Source organism: Heptranchias perlo, chromosome 25, assembly GCF_035084215.1.
Source record: "Heptranchias perlo isolate sHepPer1 chromosome 25, sHepPer1.hap1, whole genome shotgun sequence".
In the NCBI taxonomy this organism is placed as follows: domain Eukaryota; kingdom Metazoa; phylum Chordata; class Chondrichthyes; order Hexanchiformes; family Hexanchidae; genus Heptranchias; species Heptranchias perlo.
Window position 1 is genome coordinate 39,961,502 of NC_090349.1, and position 18,875 is coordinate 39,980,376.

At 43.4% G+C, this 18,875-nt stretch overlaps 1 protein-coding gene across 3 annotated transcripts in view; it reads left to right on the forward strand.

Annotated features, from left to right (window-relative positions):
- The first annotated feature begins 3,761 nt into the window (after positions 1–3,761).
- The window catches only part of ydjc (YdjC chitooligosaccharide deacetylase homolog), a 35,035-nt gene continuing 19,921 nt past the window's right edge, over positions 3,762–18,875 (forward strand). The window contains exons 1-2 of one of the 3 annotated variants that reach the window (XM_068006088.1): positions 3,762–3,835; positions 16,184–16,362. In XM_068006088.1, coding sequence (XP_067862189.1) covers positions 16,199–16,362 — 164 coding nt within the window. In that variant the 5' untranslated portion in view covers positions 3,762–3,835; positions 16,184–16,198. The other 2 variants (XM_068006090.1, XM_068006089.1) reach the window with 2 other exon arrangements.

Consider the following 18,875-nt stretch of genomic DNA (forward strand, 5'->3'; position numbering starts at 1 on the left):
TTGAATAACCCGCCTCTATTCCCTACCTCCTTTTGAGAAAAGTAGCAGGCTTTCAGACATGATGTGTACAATAGCAAAAGTAATCGATCAACCTTCTTGGCATTAGGGTAGCAAGTATAACAGAGCCTATTTTATGTAATCACTATTAGCAACACACTAGAAAAGGTCCATTTGATGCATAGGTTTCTTTATCCAGTGCTGATCAATGAAGTAAAAGAGCTTATCTTTCCCGCTATTTGCTGCTTTACTAAATTACAATATATAACATGCACGAAAGTTCGTCTGGCTATTTTGGACAAGCTGGATTAGTAAGTTGGGAGTGCAAATAATTTTATTGAACACTAGTCAATTGCACATGGGAATCAAGATCAAGTGCAGTCTTCAGGTGAAAGCGGGGTTAAAGAGTGGGGATAATTGGACCAGAGTACACAGACAGCATTCAGTCCCCATTTTCAAGTCATACATCCTGTCCTTATATTTTATAGAATATTTTGAATTTATATTATAATTTATAGTTCAATAGCAAAACTTTACAGCAAGTTGGGTGAGGGGTTAAAATCTTGACATTCGAAATTCGGCCGCGTTCCCGGCCACCCGGTTAATGGCGGTGATTCTGACCCTCAACAAGGCTCCGGCTAAAAGCAGGTGGAGGCCTCCTTAAGATGCAAAAGTTCCATTGGCGCCGCAACGTAATTTTAACACCCTTGACCAATTTCCCACTGCTGCCCAACCAATGTCTCTCTCTGGCCCCCATGCTAGCTAACATTGTAAATGGTTCCCTGTCCTCAGGTACTGTGATGTGGAGATGCCGGTGATGGACTGGGGTGGACAAATGTAAGGAGTCGCACAACACCAGGTTATAGTCCCACAGCTGTTGGACTATAACCTGGTGTTGTATGACTCCTTACTCAGGTACTGCCCCACTTCCTTTCAAAACTTCTCTCATTACGTCCCCTGCTCCTAAAACCATCCTTGACCCCCCCACCCTCCATCCTTGCAAACTACCACCCCATCTCCAACCTCCCTTTTCTCTCCTTGAGTGTGAAGTCACCGCCCAAATCCATGCCCATCTTTCCCACAACTCCATATTTGAATTCTCCTGGCCAGCCTCCCATTCTTTGGCTCGGCATCCATTTATTTTTCGACTACGCCTGTGCGACATTTTTCCACGTTAAAGGCGCTATATAAATGCAAGTTGTTGCTTTTGTTGCTATCCTCAGAGTCAAAATAAAAAACAAGATGCCATCACTCGCATGAGAACAAGCAACGTTCAAATCCCTCCGATTGATTTCCCTGTCGCTCCTGACGTACTACTGGAGTAAATCTACTGTATCCATCGCCCACACCTTCCGACTCCACAGCACTGCTCTGAGGCTTGTAACTGTGCTACAGCTCAGTGCAGACAGTCAGTGCACGGGTGAAATCAGGAGCATAAAGCAAAATTGCACCGTTCTGTTAGTCCCAACCAGCCATTTATAAAAAGTTGAGGGAGGAGGACGTCAGGGGCAACTGGGATTTGCAGCGAGGGTAGAGAAGGAAGTAACCCATGGTGAAAAAAATAAGTTTTTTTGGGGGGAGAGAACATGGGGGGGATTTCTAACTTCCAAGAACGGGTGGATTGGGGGCTGGTGGGTAGTTAAAATATTTGATATTCGGAGCCCGACTGCAAGCCGGCTCCAGTGCACCCATTTCCGGGTTTAAAGGCGATGAGTTTGGATACGTGCTAGTAACCTACTTGCCACAGGCGGGATCTTAATAGTTCAGGCGGGCACTTATTTATGGCATCGATTACTGTCCTTGTGAGACGTTAAGTAATTCTTTTTAAATTGAATTTCACTTAACTTTAAATTTAACGCCTCCAGTGCGCGTTTCCCGGGTCTCGTGAATCTCACCAGTGAAAAAGAGATGAGAAGGGCCAATCCATCTGCTTGTGGGCCAGGAGGAATGGGAGTGTTCCCTCCAGGCCCAACAAGCTTAACTATCACAATCGGACACTCGCCATCGGTCGACCCCCCCCCCCCCGATGTCCAAGGCCCCGCCCCGATGTCTGTACCCCCGATGTTTGACTCCCCCAATGCCTGAGACCCCTGAATTCCAAGATCCCCTTCTGTCCGAGACCCCCGATGTCTGACTTCCCCCATGTCCAACACCCCCGAATTATGACCCCCGATGTCCGAGACCCTCCAATTTCCAAGCCCCCCAAATGTCCGAGACCCCCAATGCCTGACCCCCCATGCTGTCCGAGACCCCCCCGAGTTCCAAGACTCCCCCATGTCCAAAAGCCCCCAATTTCCGAGACCTCCGCTGTCTGAGAAACCTCCGGTGTCCGAGGCCCCCCCGCTGTCCGGGACACTCTTCCCCCCCCCCCCCCCGCCACTGCTGTCCGGGACACTCCCCCCCCCCCACCTTGATGTCCGACTTCTCGCCTCCTCCCCCCACCCCCATGATCGACTCCCCCATCCAAACCCCAAAAATCCCGATCTCTCCCAACGCCCCCCCCCCCCCGCCCCATCTAACCCCCAAAAGATCCCGATCTATCCCTGAACCTCGTATAAACCCCGGAGAATCCGATCTCTCCCTGAACCCCTCCCCCTGTCAATCTGACTGGCTGCCGGGCGCGAAACCAGAAGTAAAATTTTTATCCTTCAACTAAGTTGTGATCACAGATTCCGACCCGCCAACTTCACTTCCGGGTTTCGCATCCGATAAACTTCCCCCCGCTCTCTTCCCAGCTCCATTAAAATCCAAGCCCACGTCCCCCTCATCCTCTCCAGTAGTTGAAGTTCGAACCGGGTTCACCCTCGCAGTTTTTTTTTTAGCACGGATGTGATTGGAGACGCAATGACATCACAGTATCATCGAACATCTCAAATTGCTTCCTCGACTAACTTGTCTAATTAATCTTTGCCGGTGAGACGATGTGGACAATGGGGGTAATTTTAACCCGACTCTTCCGGTGTGAACCCACGGGATCAGGTGGAATGTCGGTTTTAAACCCCGCCCAATATCACTCCCCATTGGCTTCATTGGGGAGTAATATCGGGCGGGCCGTGAAACCAGTGTTGCATCCGATCCCGTCAGCTTCCTGGTGTACAGGTTAGGTTAAAATTGCCCCCCGGTGACTGCCTGATAACGCAGTTAAAATGGGATGCTCTTATTATCTCAACCAACATCACTGGACAAATGTAAGGACTCGCACAACACCAGGTTATCGTCCAACAGCTTTATTTGAAATCACAAGCTTTCGGAGCTTTGCTCCTTCTTCACTGGAAACACATTATCTGGTGGGAGCTTGCTGTGCGCAAATTGGCCGCCGGGTTTCCCACATTACAACCGTGATCACATTGCAATAGTACTTTAATTGGCTGTAAAGCCCTTTGGGCCCTGAGGCTGTGAAAGGCGCCATACAGATTCTTGTCTTATGAGATGGCACGAATTTTTTTTATATTCGTTCATGGGACGTGGGCGTCGCTGGCAAGGCCGGCATTTATTGCCCATCCCTAATTGCCCTTGAGAAGGTGGTGGTGAGCCGCCTTCTTGAGTGTTTTGGTGAAGGGGTGAGCACCCAAAAACCTCATCACGCATCTTTTTCTCTCTGACTGACCTGCTGAGCATTCCCACTTGATATTTGTGGCTGGGTTCACGGATCTGATGGAATAAGTGTCCCTATTTCAGTGTCTTAAACACACACCACACACACACACACACACAGTGCCTTTTTTATTTAGTTCTTTAGAGGGCGCAAAACCTAGCAGCAAGATTCCAACGTGTCTCTCTGTGCGGAGTCCCCACCTCCTCCCTGCTCGGGTGAACGGCCATTGAATCTTCATTATGGGTGAGACCGAAATACTTTGGTCAAGGGCTGCGTGTAATTTATAGCAGATGGAGCAGACTGTTTGCCAAAGGCATGGTTCCAGGGCGGTCTTTACGATGCATTTTTCCTGGTTCGTTGTGCGGAAGTGAATTCCGATGATGCTGCAATGACTGTTTCCAGTAAATGCAATTTAATGAATAAAGCCGGGAGACGGCGGCTCGGTTCTGGGGCGCAGTTCATTTGATGTGAAGTTTCCCCCCCCCCCCCGGCACGGATGCGGTTGGTTTTGGGGGTTTTTGTTTTCTTATTTGCCCGGCCTTAGCCTCTTCTGATGTCTCCCTAACGCACGTAACATCCTCCTGAGCCGCCAGCATTTAATTGGCAAGACATTTAAAGGAGCCGAGCACAGGCTCCCAATATTGGGTCTTTGGCCGATGTAAATACCGGACAAGGTTCGTGCCCCATAATCCGAGTCCGGTGCGTTTTTTTGCAGCAAACCCGAGGATCAAGACCGAGTTCACCCGCGACGTGTGTTTTGAGTAGTTGGACTCGAACAGGTACACGTGTCTAATATTAAATGTTACAGGGGACTTCCTCTTAAAAGGTAACCTTGATACTGAGAAATGTTCTTGTTAGTTTTCCCCAGTATCTTCATTCTGAATAGGAGCTGCCAATTTGGACCGAGAACTGATGGGAGAACTAACTGTGTTTAAACTTTCCAGAACTGAATCAGTTCAGAAATTCCCTCTTTCTACACGAACGTTTGGGTACTTCTTGATACTGAAATGCTATTTAAAATGCAACAAGTTTAGGACTTGTGAAATGTAAAAGATTCCCAGGAAAGCAACAACGTGCCTTATTTAAAGAGTGACTTGTGTGTGTGTGTGTGTGGGATTTCTCTTTTAAGGAAAAATGCCCATTATTTTACACCAAAATCAACAAACGGCTACTCGAATCGTGGGAAACCACAGATTTGAAGGAGGATGTGATCCCATTAGGAGCCTTCTCTCGTTAGTTCCCCGTTTCCCTGTTCAGTGGTTTGTTAATTCCAGAGATGAAGGGGCAGCCTCACCCACTTTCCACTCGAGAAAAGAATTTGCAGCTTCCAGCTGTGTGCAGGTGTGTTTGCTCGGCTTCAGGAAAGCTTAATACTCCTTACAACCTGTGGGAGTCACACTTTGTAGTTTGCATTTAATGCTGCCGACCAGTAAAGACTAAACGTACTTGAGTTGGACATATGTTTTTTATGAAGTAGAGTATTAAGGACAAAGGCAGTTAATGTGTCATTTTTGTTGGGGGGAGAAGAGAGCACCTTTTTGGTATGAATAAGAATTTTGACGCTTATAACTGATGGGGGAGAGGAGTGATGTGTGATCACAAGAGTGTGATATGGGTCTATACCCTCCCCACCACCACCAAGAGTTCTGACTGCTGACATTTCATGTATTGGGAGATAATTATGGTTTTCCAATGCTGGGGAGGAGAAATGCTGGTTTAAAAATACAATACAGGTTGTATCAGGTTGAGGACTAAGTTCTGTAGTAGGACGTGCACCTTGGCATTTCTCCCTATTCTGTACGTTACCTTCAAGGTGCTGTTGGTGTTTCATTCAGTGTAATGTTAAATCCATACATATGTTATTGGGATCAATTTTAACCCAACTCACTGGAGGAGTGGGGGGGGGGGGGTGAATTAGAAACGAGGGGGTTACTTACCTGCTTAGATCCTGACTGTTTACGCTGTTAACCTGCAGGGTTTTAAATGAGAAGCCAGTCTAAAGTGGGCCGGAGCCTCATCCATTTATGCAAATTGGGGTCTATTAGGTCACGAAAGAAAGAACTTGTATCTATGTGTGACCTCAAGACATGCCAAAGTGCTTTACAGCCAGTGAAGTACTTTTGAAGTGTAGCGACTGTTGTGATGTAGGAAACGTGGCACCCAATTTGTACACAGCAAGATCCCACAAACAGCAATGTGATAATGACCAGAAAGTCTGTCTTAGGTGATGTTGGTTGAGGGATAAATATTGGTCAGGACCCTGGGGAGAACTCTCCTGCTCTTTGAAATAGTGGCCATGCAATATTTTACACCCACCCGAGAGGGCAGACAGGGCCTCAGTTTAACGTCTCATTCTCCCTCAGTATTGCAACGGGATCTTGATAAATTGGGCCAGTGGGCCGATGAATGGCAGATGGAGTTTAATTTAGATAAATGTGAGGTGATGCATTTTGGTAGATCGAATCGGGCCAGGACCTACTCCGTTAATGGTAGGGCGTTGGGGAGAGTTATAGAACAAAGAGATCTAGGAGTACAGGTTCATAGCTCCTTGAAAGTGGAGTCACAGGTGGATAGGGTGGTGAAGAAGGCATTCGGCATGCTTGGTTTCATTGGTCAGAACATTGAATACAGGAGTTGGGATGTCTTGTTGAAGTTGTACAAGACATTAGTAAGGCCACACTTGGAATACTGTGTACAGTTCTGGTCACCCTATTATAGACAGGATATTATTAAACTAGAAAGAGTGCAGAAAAGATTTACTAGGATGCTACCGGGACTTGATGGTTTGACTTATAGGGAGAGGTTAGATAGACTGGGACTTTTTTCCCTGGAGAGTAGGAGGTTTAGGGGTGATCTTATAGAAGTCTATAAAATAATGAGGGGCATAGATAAGGTAGATAGTCCAAATCTTTTCCCAAAGGTAGGGGAGTCTATAACAAGGGGACATAGATTTAAGGTGAGAGGGGAGAGATACAAAAGGGTCCAGAGGGGCAATTTTTTCACTCAAAGGGTGGTGAGTGTCTGGAACGAGCTGCCAGAGGCAGTGGTAGAGGCGGGTACAATTTTGTCTTTTAAAAAGCATTTGGACAGTTACATGGGTAAGATGGGTATAGAGGGATATGGGCCAAGTGCAGGCAATTGGGACTAGCTTAGTGGTATAAACTGGGCGACATGGACATGTTGGGCCGAAGGCCCTGTTTCCATGTTGTAAACTGCTGTGATTCTATGATTGCACTGGAGTGTCAGCCTGGATTATGTGCTCAAGGGGCTTGAACCCACAACCTTCAGCCTTTTTTTTATCCTTCGCCAATATTTTTATAACTAATAAACAAAAGTATTCAAAGAAAATGAAAAATACACACTTTTTAACGATCCTATGATTTCTCTCCTGGGTTTGCTTGCAGCAGTGTCCTGGAGATTTAGTCTTTAATTCCTGGAGGCTCCAGGGCAATCCCAGAGGGTTGGCGACCCTAGGGTCCCACAAGAAAAGTCGTGACTTCCCCAGCCCCAATTTCGCCCTCGTGACCCTCCTGAAAGCCGGAGAGCGGCCAAGGCACCCACCCACCCCCAACGCACACATGCTAATCCTCAGGGCAACTGCTTTGCACTCTCTTCACACCCATTCTAGGCGGGAAGCGGACCAGTGACATTTAAATAAGGCTCAGTGGATAAAACCGTCTTGGGCTCCTTCTGCCTCACTGGGCAGGACATCAACTCGCCCGAGCGGTTTCCCGCCATAAACGCATTGAGTTAAAATCCGCCCCATTGATTAGGCTACAGTTAGAATATTGTGCCTAGTTTTGGGTCTCTTTTAGGAAATATATCCAGGCTGTTGGAGGGAGTGCAGAAAAAATTCCCAAAGATGATACAAGGGATGAAAGGCTTTAATTATAAAATTCCATGATTCTACGGTTGCTGTTGCCTATTTTGCCTAAATGCTGTGTTATTTTCACATACAAATAGACTGCTTAAATGTTTGGTTTGCTTGGACTTTGAGAAGGGGGAGTGAAACACTTTATCTGAAGAACACAATGCAATTAGAGTAATCTGCTTTGTGAATGTGACTCACTTATGATCTTTACTTACTATTAGGTCATCACATCATCAGTCCAGGATCTGGGAAAGTAATTGTTAAAGCAATCACATTCTCACTGGTGAAACCATATTTGAACAGAAATTATGTGGAACCTTTTCATCGCATTGGATTATTTCAACAAATGTCCAGCTCACGTTGTAATGTGCCACTAATCATTAATTGGTTCCCTTGCTGCAACACAGCTTCAGCATTCACACAGAAAATTCCACTCTGTCAACTATCTATCACTTTGTGTATTAGGACATGTACACGTGTGGATATATATCTACAGGTCTCCCAAAATGTGGAGACCGAAGTACAGGATTGTGTAAACCTGTACATGTATTTTCTGTGGGAATTTTTGTATTGGAATATTTTCCCAGTTCTTCCATTCTGTCAACATGGAGCACTCCCATTAGGTACAGTTGAATGAGGTGCTGTATAGAATAACACTTGCTCCACTGTCTCAAATGAGCACCAGATTTTTTTTTTTCCTGGCTAAGATCTGGACACTGTTAGACAGAAGTCATATTCAACCCTTTTTAATCCTTCTCCTAATAACTTGTTGACTGTAAGGACTAATTAATGGTCCATTTATATGGCAGAACCACTTCTGAGTTTGCATTTGATGCCACTAGAAGCTCGAGCACTACCTCATCTCTCTTACTTCAGCTCTGTAATGCCTTGATATGCCTAGTGATCTAAATTCTACCCCAATGACATGATCCAGCAGATTATAGAGCAAGGCAATACCAAACCAACAATGCACTTGTTTAAAAGTCCAAGTTGTGATGTCATTTTTTTTGCCTGCACATCTTCCCTGATGTCAGAGAAAGGTGCACAGGTGCCAGCAACACAAACACTGCTGGTCTGTATGAGTAAATTAAGTGTTCAACCTTTTCTGTGTCACAAAAAGCCGTGGTTTATGACCTCAGGACTCTGTCCCCAATCTCCTTGGGTAGATAGAGAGGTATAAGGAATCTTACAACACCAGGTTATAGTCCAACAAATTTATTTTAAAATCACAAGCTTTCGGAGATTATCTCCTTCATCTGACGAAGGAGATAATCTCCGAAAGCTTGTGATTTTAAAATAAATTTGTTGGACTATAACCTGGTGTTGTAAGATTCCTTACATTTGTCCACCCCAGTCCATCACCGGCATCTCCACATCATAGATAGAGAGGAGGGGGGGGGGGGGAAAGTTAGTGGTAGGAATATGTTGTATGCCATCACAAAATAAGGAGGAGTTGGCTGAGGAGACTGCAAATCTGTTCACTGGTGCTTTTCAAAGAGCATTGAAATTGGGTAACACCCCAATGGATTAGAAAGTAGAAAATGTGATCCCATCTAGGATGTCAGCCATGGCTTAGTTGGTAGCACTCTCGCCTCTGAGTCAGAAGATCATGGGTTTGAGCCCCACTCTAGAGACTTGAGCATATAATCTAGGCGGATACTCCAGAGCAATACTGAGGGAGTGCTGTACTGTTGGAGGTGCCGTCTTTCGGATGAGATGTTAAACCGAGGACCCGTCTGCCCTCTCAGGTGGGTGTAAAAGATCCTACAGCACTATTCTAAAAAGAGCAGGGGAGTTCTCCCAGGTGTCCTAGCCAATATGGATCCCTTGACCAATACCTAAAACAGATTATCTGGTCATTTATTTAATTTCTGTTTGTGGGATCTTGCTGTGTGCAAATTAGCTGCTGCGTTTCCTACACTACAACAGTGACTACACTTCAGTGCACCTCATTGGTTTCAAAGTGCTATGGGATGTCCTGAGGTCGTGAAAGGCGCTATATAAATGAAAGTATTTCTTTTTTTCGATTTTATAAAGGGGCTAAGGGTTGAACCCTCAAATTATAAACCTGTGAGCCTTGCCATGATTGTGGGATAACATAAGGGATCGTCTGGAAAGACAGATTTAGACAGATTAAAATGAAATTTAGGCTACACTTTTTCAGTAAGAGGGCAACAGAATTCTGGAACAGATTACCAGTAGGGACGGTGTAAGTTTTTTTTTAAAAAAATGATTGGATGAGTTCCTGTTACGAAAGGGGAAACAGCAGTATTTGGTCTAGAACCTAATGTGATATTTGGCAGGATAGACTAGTTAGACCAGTGGTGGTCTGCCCAAAACATTATCCTGTTATTCTGGCTGCTGGAGACCTTGGCACTACTTAATTTATTTTACGGTGCTGCCTTTTGAAGCATACATAACCAGTTGGTAGTTGTTTAGCAGCCAAGTCCAGGATAACCTGCTCATTGCTTCATACTCGCTATTCAGATGCCTCCTCCAGACCTTTCAATAACACTAGGTCCTAGAGTTCTGAGGTGAACGATTGGTTTATAGTGGCATAGTGGGCCTTCATTCAAAAGTAAAAGTTCATGCAGAAAGACTGATCTCTGGCTACCATATTCTAGAAGTTGGAGCACTGTGAATTCACAACAGTGGAGGTTAAACTGCTGCTAGTTCAGTGTAGGTGAGATGGAGACGGAAGGTGAGACTCTTTGAGACGGAATTAATCTGACCGATCAGTCTGAACTGCCATTGTTCTCAAGTTGTGCAATGAATGCACGATTTGACTGCAGTACTCTGAAGCTTTGTGTAACAATGGAATTTAACACTGGCTGCACTCATTGAGGATATAATGGTTTGTTCATCGGCTCAGGCACAATGGGCTAAATGGCCTCCTTTTGTGCTGTATGATTTCTATGATTCTGCGTTCTCCGATTATATAGTGACTCACCTATTTATATTTTTTTCTATGACAAATGATAACAAAACATATTTCTGAAATGTTACAGCCTGGAGGTAAACTATGCCATTTGTGTATAATTGTCAGTGATGGACGTTCTAACCCTGAAGTGGCTGAACCATTTAACAAGATTTATTTTGACAGCAAAAGGACAGATACTAGAATTAACACACAGCCAGCTGATTAGTTTTTTTTTATAAATATAAAAGCAGCACTGATGCCCATTTCAGCTAAGATGTGCACTAATCCAAAAGCTGATCGTTTCCTTTCCTCAATAAAACATAACGGTTAACATGTAATGAAAAAATACATGGTGTTCTACTCTTTATGTAGTTGTCGCACCCATCTACTTATATGTAACAGAGCATGAAAAAAGGCTTTAATGTCAATGAATAATTGAACTCAAAGTTCAGAGCACTAGACCATAGCAAGAGTAAGGATATATATATATATATATATATATATATATATATATATATATATTTTACTCCTGAATAGAACTTTTTCTTTGTGCTTTAATTCTTGGGCAGGTTTAGTGCAAGACTGATCTGAGACTGCTAGCTGCAGAATGCAATTTCATAACCACCAGCACTGTAATATTGTTGTGAACTGTAAACTACGCTCTCTGCCAGAAAGAAGGAACTTGCATTTATATAGTGCCTTTCACATCCTCTGGACACTTTTTTGAAGTATATAGGCAAACGCCAATTTACACACAATCTGTCCCACAAAAAGCAATGAGATAAATGACAAGTTAATCAGTTTTGTTTTGGTGGTGTTGGCTAAGGGATGAATATTGGCCGGGACACGGGGAGAACTCCCCAGCTCTCCTTCAAATAGTGCCATTGGATCTCTTGTGTTCACCTGAACAGAAAAACAGATCCTTGGTTTAACGTCTCATCTGAAAGAGGGCACTTTTGACAATGCAGCACTCCCTCAGTCCTGCACTGTCGTGTCAGCCTAGATTATGTGCTCCACTCCTGCAGTGAAGCTTCACCTCACAAGCTTCTGACTCGGATGAGAGTGCTAGCGCTGAGCTGAGCTGCCAAGAGCTAGTGGCTGCAGGAATTCCTCAGTATTCTCGAGTTTAGAAGGTTGAGGGATGATCTAATCGAGGTGTTTAACATGATCAAGGGATTTGATAAGAGTAGATACAGAGAAACCGATGGGGGAATCCAGAATAAGGGGGCATAATCTTAAAATTAGAGCTAAGCCATTTGGAGTGAAATCAGGAAGTACTTCTTCACGCAAAGGGTGGTGTAAATCTGGACCTCTCTGTCCCAAAAAGCTATTGAAGCTGGATGTCAATTGAAAATTTTAAAACTGAGAATCATAGAATTTTTTGTTAAAGGTTTCAAGGGACATGGAGCAAAAGGCAGGTAAATGGAGTTGAGGTACCAATCAGCCATGATCTAATTAAATCGCGGAACAAGCTCGAGGGGTTAAATGGCCTACTCATGTTCCTCCGTGTCCTCATGTTTAGAGCTCTATGAAATTCCAGAATGACGCATAGTAATGTAAAGAAAGGACTTACATATTTGACATTATACACTTGATATGGGAGTGCTGGACTCTGTGACCAGTACTTGTTGACTTGCAATAAAATGTTATTATACTAGTAACCTTCATTCCTGGTAGGGGCAGTACTTTTAGACTTGTTATGAAGTGAAAGTCTAAAGATTCTGCCCACTGGGAGGACCGTATAATATTGTAATATTTTATAGAGCTGAAGTGCTAAAGTTGGATTCAGCATACTGTGCATCATCCAGGTCAGAGCGTGGTAGCACTCTGAACAGAAAGGTGGGACAGCTTTAGAATATTACTATAGATTCTGGGTTCAAGCCCCAGTCCAGGACTTGAACACATCACTACAGTACTGAGGAAGTATATTTATTGGAGGTCATTTGGATGAGGGTCTAAACCAAGGCCTGTTCGGCCTGGTCCAGTGGCTCAGGCGGACATTTAAAGTTGCTTTTTAAAGGTTGGTCTTTTAAGTCAGAACATGGGCATCCAGCATCCAGGAGTTAGCTCCCAGTGTTTATGCTATTAACTCTAGTTTCCATAGATAATTGGCTGACTTGTAAAATCAGTTTCACTTTATCCAACTTAAAAAGCGACCAATATAAAAGGCCCTAAATGTCCTGTGGCTCTGAAGAATTCTCCTGGTATCCTGGGCAATAATCCTTTCTCACTAATACCATCGAAAACAAATTAACTGTGAATTCAACTCACTTGCTATTAATATAGATATGCACAAATAGGCTGCTGCATTTACCCATGTAACAGTGACTGCACTTCCAGAATTAATTAATTGGACACAAAGCGCTTTGGGCCATCCTGACTGATATATGATGGGGTGCAATTTAAATACAAGTACTTTCCTATTTAAAGGAGAATGTATTTTTCAGCTGATTTGATAGTATTTTGACACCAATGCCTCCCTGCCGATGTAACTGGTAGGGAATAGAATCCTCAATAGTAAGACAACTCTACACATCCTGCCATTGATTAAGTGATCTTGCCCAGGATGATTTTTAGCCTAATTCCTTTCAATGGTAGAAGAAAATACCAATAGAATCCAGCTCTGTGATTTAATTATCTTTAATTTAAAAAATAGAGCCCTCAAGAATAAGCAGACAAATTCACAGATGCACCCGTCCAATATGTCCGTCAGAACGTTCTCTTAAAAACCTTACAGACTGACAGATGTTATTTCAGTAACTTGCAGCCAAACGCAGTTTTGCTGGACTGAGCCCAGGTGGTAGTCTCATTCAACAATCTGTTGCACCTGTTCAACGTTGCAGTTGGATCATTTGAAAGGGGTGTTGGTTAACTTGCTGCTTTGCGTGCCACTTTAGATTACCTGTTATATGGTGCCCTGTGATAGCCATTCAAGCTGTTACACTATCTTGCTATGGCAATTTCACAATCCAATTAAATTAACTAAATGTTCCTGCTGTAGTCTTCCAAAAATAATAGTGAAGCTGCTTATACAAGAAGGCTTCCAAACAGTACTTTTTATATAATCTGGAATTTGAGAAATGGAACTGGATTGATTGATTAAAATTATTCCACATGCAATTTTATTTCTTTACTGTACGCTTCCCCACGATGCCGCAGGGTTATACATAAGGATTTCATGCCCAATTATGGACAACAATGTCAGCGGCCAAATCCAGTTGCTTCGGGTTTTTCCTACTGATCTGAAATCTGGAGTTCAATTTTAGCAAGTTAAAACAATAAGGTTTCCAATTCAAAATGTGTCTGAAGCTGAATTCAAATCTGTTTGCTTCTCACAAAAGCCACTCTTTTAATCATAAATCGTCTGTTATTGTTTATGCAGAAAATATGCATTTTCTGCCTTCCCAGCCAATGTGTCTTCTGTAAAGTGAAATAAAAAGGAAGAACTGGAAATCTGAGACAAACCGAGTTCTGATGAAGGACGTCTTTTTTTTTCTCCTTTACAGATGCTGACTGACCTGTTGTGCATTTTCTGTTTTTATTAAATTTCTAAAGTGCGCCTCACACATAGAGATAATCATCTAGGAGGGCTTTGTAGGGCAGAAGTAAAATGTGTACAGAGAAAGAGGGGAAACAGAACCTTTGGGAGTGGAGACGATAGCACGGTTACGAAGCAATTTGAATAGCAGAAATTAATGGACAGAGCTACTTAACAAAATGAAGTTGCACCAGCAATTCAGTGTATCCCTGTAAATCAGCATTAACTGGTGCTGAATATTAATTATGCAGTGATCAAAGTCTGAGGTTATTATAACTAGTGAGGTTATTTTGAGATTAAATCCCTAGATAGCTGACAGGTTAACAGCATCAGGTAGCCAGTCTATCGATTAGCTCAGAGTCTATGTGCGTGATTAGAAATGTTCCAGAGCGTTTACGACCTTGTCCTTGTGAGCAGCTTGGTTGAGTCGATCTCCTTCCTTCCCTGGGATGCAGGCGTTACCTTCTAGAGTGTTGAGTCGATGAGCCCCATCGGCGGCGGGGATCTTCGGTTCCGGCTGAACCCACCTTATGCACAAGCGACTATGTCTGAGCCCTCATCATCCCTGATATCAGGCACTTGGACACTCAAATAACACGCTTATCTTTGTCTGTAACTGGATAGTGTCGCCATGCACTTAAACTTCTGTAACCTCCGGCTCTCTGTCCTGAACATTTGTACTTGTAAAGATACCTTCTGTAGTAAACTTTACCTAGCGGATGCAGAAGAAAACGAGAGAATCATCTTCTAACAAAGGGAAGCTAACAGACTCCGAGAAGCTTCCCTTGCTACTCTACTGACTACAGTCTACTACTGACAAAGCCAATAGAGGAGACAGGTAACAATTCGGAGAGGTTTAGGGAGAGAGTTTGGCAGTGCAGGAACATATTTTACACCTGGTGGAAAGAACACAGGATGCATGTTGGCAAGAGAAAAGGTGATCAGGAATGTATTTTCATGCTGGCAAGAGGAAAATCGCAGGAGTGGAGTGGAGGAAAACTGTGGCGAGATCTTAAGATTAAGCTGAGGATTTTAAAATTGATGCTCCAGGTAGTCCCCCGAGATTGTCGAGGACAGCGGTGATGGCTGTGCTGGACTTCGTGCAGGACAGGGTACAGGCCACAGAGTTCTGGATGAGTTGGAGTTTGTATTGGATGGGACAGGGTAGATTGGTGAAGAGAGCATTGCAGAAATCAAGCCTTGAGGTGATGAAGGCATGAATGAGAGTTTCAGCCTAATGGGGTAGGCAGTGGACACTCCTGAAGTGGAAGTAAGCAATCTTGGCGATAAACCAGAACTAGGGGTTGAATCAGGATCAAGCAGGACACTGAGGTTGTGAGCCATCTAGTTTAGTCTGGGCAGGCAGAGAGGAACGTCACGAGAATGCATTAAACTTCCACCCACTATAACCACCAACGGTTATTTCTTGTCTATGCTATTCTTATGACCCTGTTTTTTTAAAAAATGTTAGTTTTATTGGAAATAAAAATCATTACACATTACAATCTTTTTTTTAAAAAGTGCACAAAATTTGGTTTACAGAAATAGGCAAGGGAGCTGGCTGACTGTCTCCAGTTTGCCATTTTCAGTATTATTCTCGTTGATTTATTAATCTAATTCCTCACATTTCCCTCTAGATGTTCTCCTCTGGTTGCTGCATGGTAGCAAAGTGACCACCACCATGAGTGTATAAACAAAGTAACAACAACTTGCATTTATATAGTGCCTTTAATGTAGTAAAATATTAGGCGCTTCATAGGAGCGTAATCAGACAAAGATTGACACCACTAGAACATGACTAGGCGCTGTACTCGCATATTAACCAAAACTCATCACCATTCAAATCCTACTATCTTATTTCCAAACTTTGGCAATTCATCAAGTGCAGTCAAGGAATCCTCACATAAAGCCAGTTAATGTATTCACCAGGAAGTGTGATCCTTATCTAAAAAGCAGCTGAAAATAAACCTTTACATAAGAAACAGTCAAGCATGCCTCTGAAAGTTTCTTTTTGAGGAAAATTAAAAGCTTTGGCAGCTTATTTGTTATATACTAAATAAACGCATAAGAAAGCATTGTGCCCACCTAAATTTGTTATTTTACAATGGGTCAAAATCTATTGCACCTCTAGCTGTAACTGTTGTTGTTCTGTATTGTGGCAAATAAAGTAACTGGTGGGACATGGTTGTCCCACATTAGCATTTTGTATTCAATAATGCCTTATGTTGAGCTTTCACTATTTCTGCCTCTTTCTCTCTTTAGCCCTGACGCTTGAGAATGCCGCAGCCTAGAGTGAGGTTAATAGTGACTGGCGATGACTTTGGATACTGTCCAAGGAGGAATCGAGGCATTATGGAATGCTTCAACGCAAGAGCAATTTCCAATGTTTCCTTGCTGGTAAATGGCACTGCAGCTAAAGATGCTGCTGCATTAGCTACAAGGTGGGTTTACTCCTTCAACAGTGCAGGAATATATTTTTCTGACATTTTTTATTAAAATTGCTTTGTGTGTAATTTATGTAAATAAGCCTTGCAATTCATTCAAGCAGAAGCAAACGACTTTTTAAAAAAAACTAGTGGGATGAAAGTTGATGAGTTACAACAAAAGAAAAAAAAAACTCTCATTTTTATAGCGCCTTTCCTGACCTCACAATGTCCCAAAGTGCTTTACACCAAGTGAAATAGTTTGAAGTGTGGTCACTGTTGTTTTGTAGGTAAACGCAGCAGACAATTTGCACACAGCAAGGTCCCATACACAGCAATGAGAAAAAGGACCAGTTAATCTGTTTTAATGATGTTGATTGAGGGATAAATATTGGCCAAGACATTGGGGAACTGCCCTGGCCCTGCTCTTTTTCGACTAGCGCCATGGGATCTTTTACATCTACAAGAGGGTAGATAGGGCCTCGGTTTACCGTCTCATCTGAAAGATGGCACCTCCGACAGTGCAGCACTCCCTCAGTACTGCACTGAAGGGTCAGCCTTGATTATGTGCTCAAATGCTGGAGTGGGGTTTGAACCCACAACCTTCTGACTCAGTAGCAAGATTTTTTTTTTATTCGTTCATGGGATGTGGGTGTCGCTGATGAGGCCAGCATTTATTGCCCATCCCTAATTGCCCTTGAGAAGGTGGTGGTGAGCTGTCTTCTTGAACCGCTGCAGTCAGTGTGGTGAAGGTTCTCCCACAGTTAGGAAGGGAGTTCCAGGATTTTGACCCAGCGACGATGAAGGAATGGCGATATATTTCCAAGTCGGGATGGTGTGTGACTTGGAGGGGAACGTGCAGGCGGTGGTGTTCCCATGTGCCTGCTGCACTTATCCTTCTAGGTGGTAGAGGTCGTGGGTTTGGGAGGTGCTGTTGAAGAAGCCTTGGTGAGTTGCTGCGGTGCATCCTGTGGATGGTACACACTGCAGCCACTGTGTGCCGGTGGTGAAGGGAGTGAATGTTTAGGGAGGTGGATGGGGTGCCAATCAAGCGGGTTGCTTTGTCCTGGATGGTGTCGAGCTTCTTGTGGTGTTGGAGCTGCATTCATCCAGGTAAGTGGAGAGTATTCCATCACACTCCTGACTTGTGCCTTGCAGATGGTGGAAAGGCTTTGGGGAGTCAGGAGGTGAGTCACTCGCTGCAGAATACCCAGCCTCTAACCTGCTTTTGTAGTCACAGTATTTGTGGCTGGTCCAGTTAAGTTTCTGGTCAATGGTGACCCCCAGGATGTTGATGGTGGGGGATTCGGCAATGGTAATGCTGTTGAATGTCAAGGGGAGGTGGTTAGACGCTCTCTTGTTGGAGATGGTCATTGTCTGGCGCGAATGAACCAAGGAACCAAGGCTGACACTGAAAGTACAGTGGATCCAGTCTTAAAGCTAAATGCTGCACCCTTTCTGTTGATGCAAAGCAATTCTGACTATTGATACAATCTGTACTGTAACCTGGAATGCAAAATCGGTCAATTTGAATTTTGCCACTGTGGAAGTCTTGCATTCGTATCAGTTATGGAGTGATGTTCAAAATGTTCTTGGATGGTCCATTGGAAGCTGCTTTGGATCGCCCAGGAACTTTTTAAATGAAACTTCTAAATTTCCTGTTTGAATCATTCTAATATTAGCCAGCAGCTATATTCTATTGCCTCTTTAACAATAATGTGGAGATACCGGTGATGGACTGGGGTTGACAATTGTTAAAGATTTTACAACACCAAGTTATAGTCCAACAATTTTATTTGAAATTCACAAGCTTTCGGAGGCTTCCTCCTTCCTCAGGTGAATGTTGTGGAGGAAGGAGGAAGCCTCCGAAAGCTTGTGAATTTCAAATAAAATTGTTGGACTATAACTTGGTGTTGTAAAATCTTTAACAATAATCAGCATTCAAATATTGGCAGCGGGTTATATCTGTACGTGCAGGCATGTACAAGGCTCTGCTTTCTCCGGATCGAAGCCAATATAATTTGGAACTGCCAGCCACCAGTCTCAAACAAGTACCTGTAGAATAACCATACGCTCAAACAACTACTTAATCTCCGTCCAAACAACAAAAAATTGAATCAAACTTGAATCTGTGATCAACCATTTTTAAAGATCACTGGCCAGTCCTAAAGACTGGTTTTACTGAATAGGTAAATGAGATTCTACTTAGTTTATAAATGTCTTAAACCTTGCCATTTAGTAAGATTTTTTTTGTACAGTGGTACCAAAATAAACTAGTAGTAATAGTAGTAAGATTATGAATCTGTTTCAAACCTGGTTGGCCAGAGATGCATAATTTTAAGAGTCCCATATTGGAATAAGTTCAAATCAAGGTGTGGCAGCACATCATGTATATTTGTTCAATGTGCACACTGAATGATGGTTCTTTCTCATAAGTGATTTACAGCCAAACTGAGTAGTTGCCTCTCACAGCCTTAAGCCTGTAATTATAGAACATATACTCTCTGGATCAACTTTAGCCTGTAAGTCTC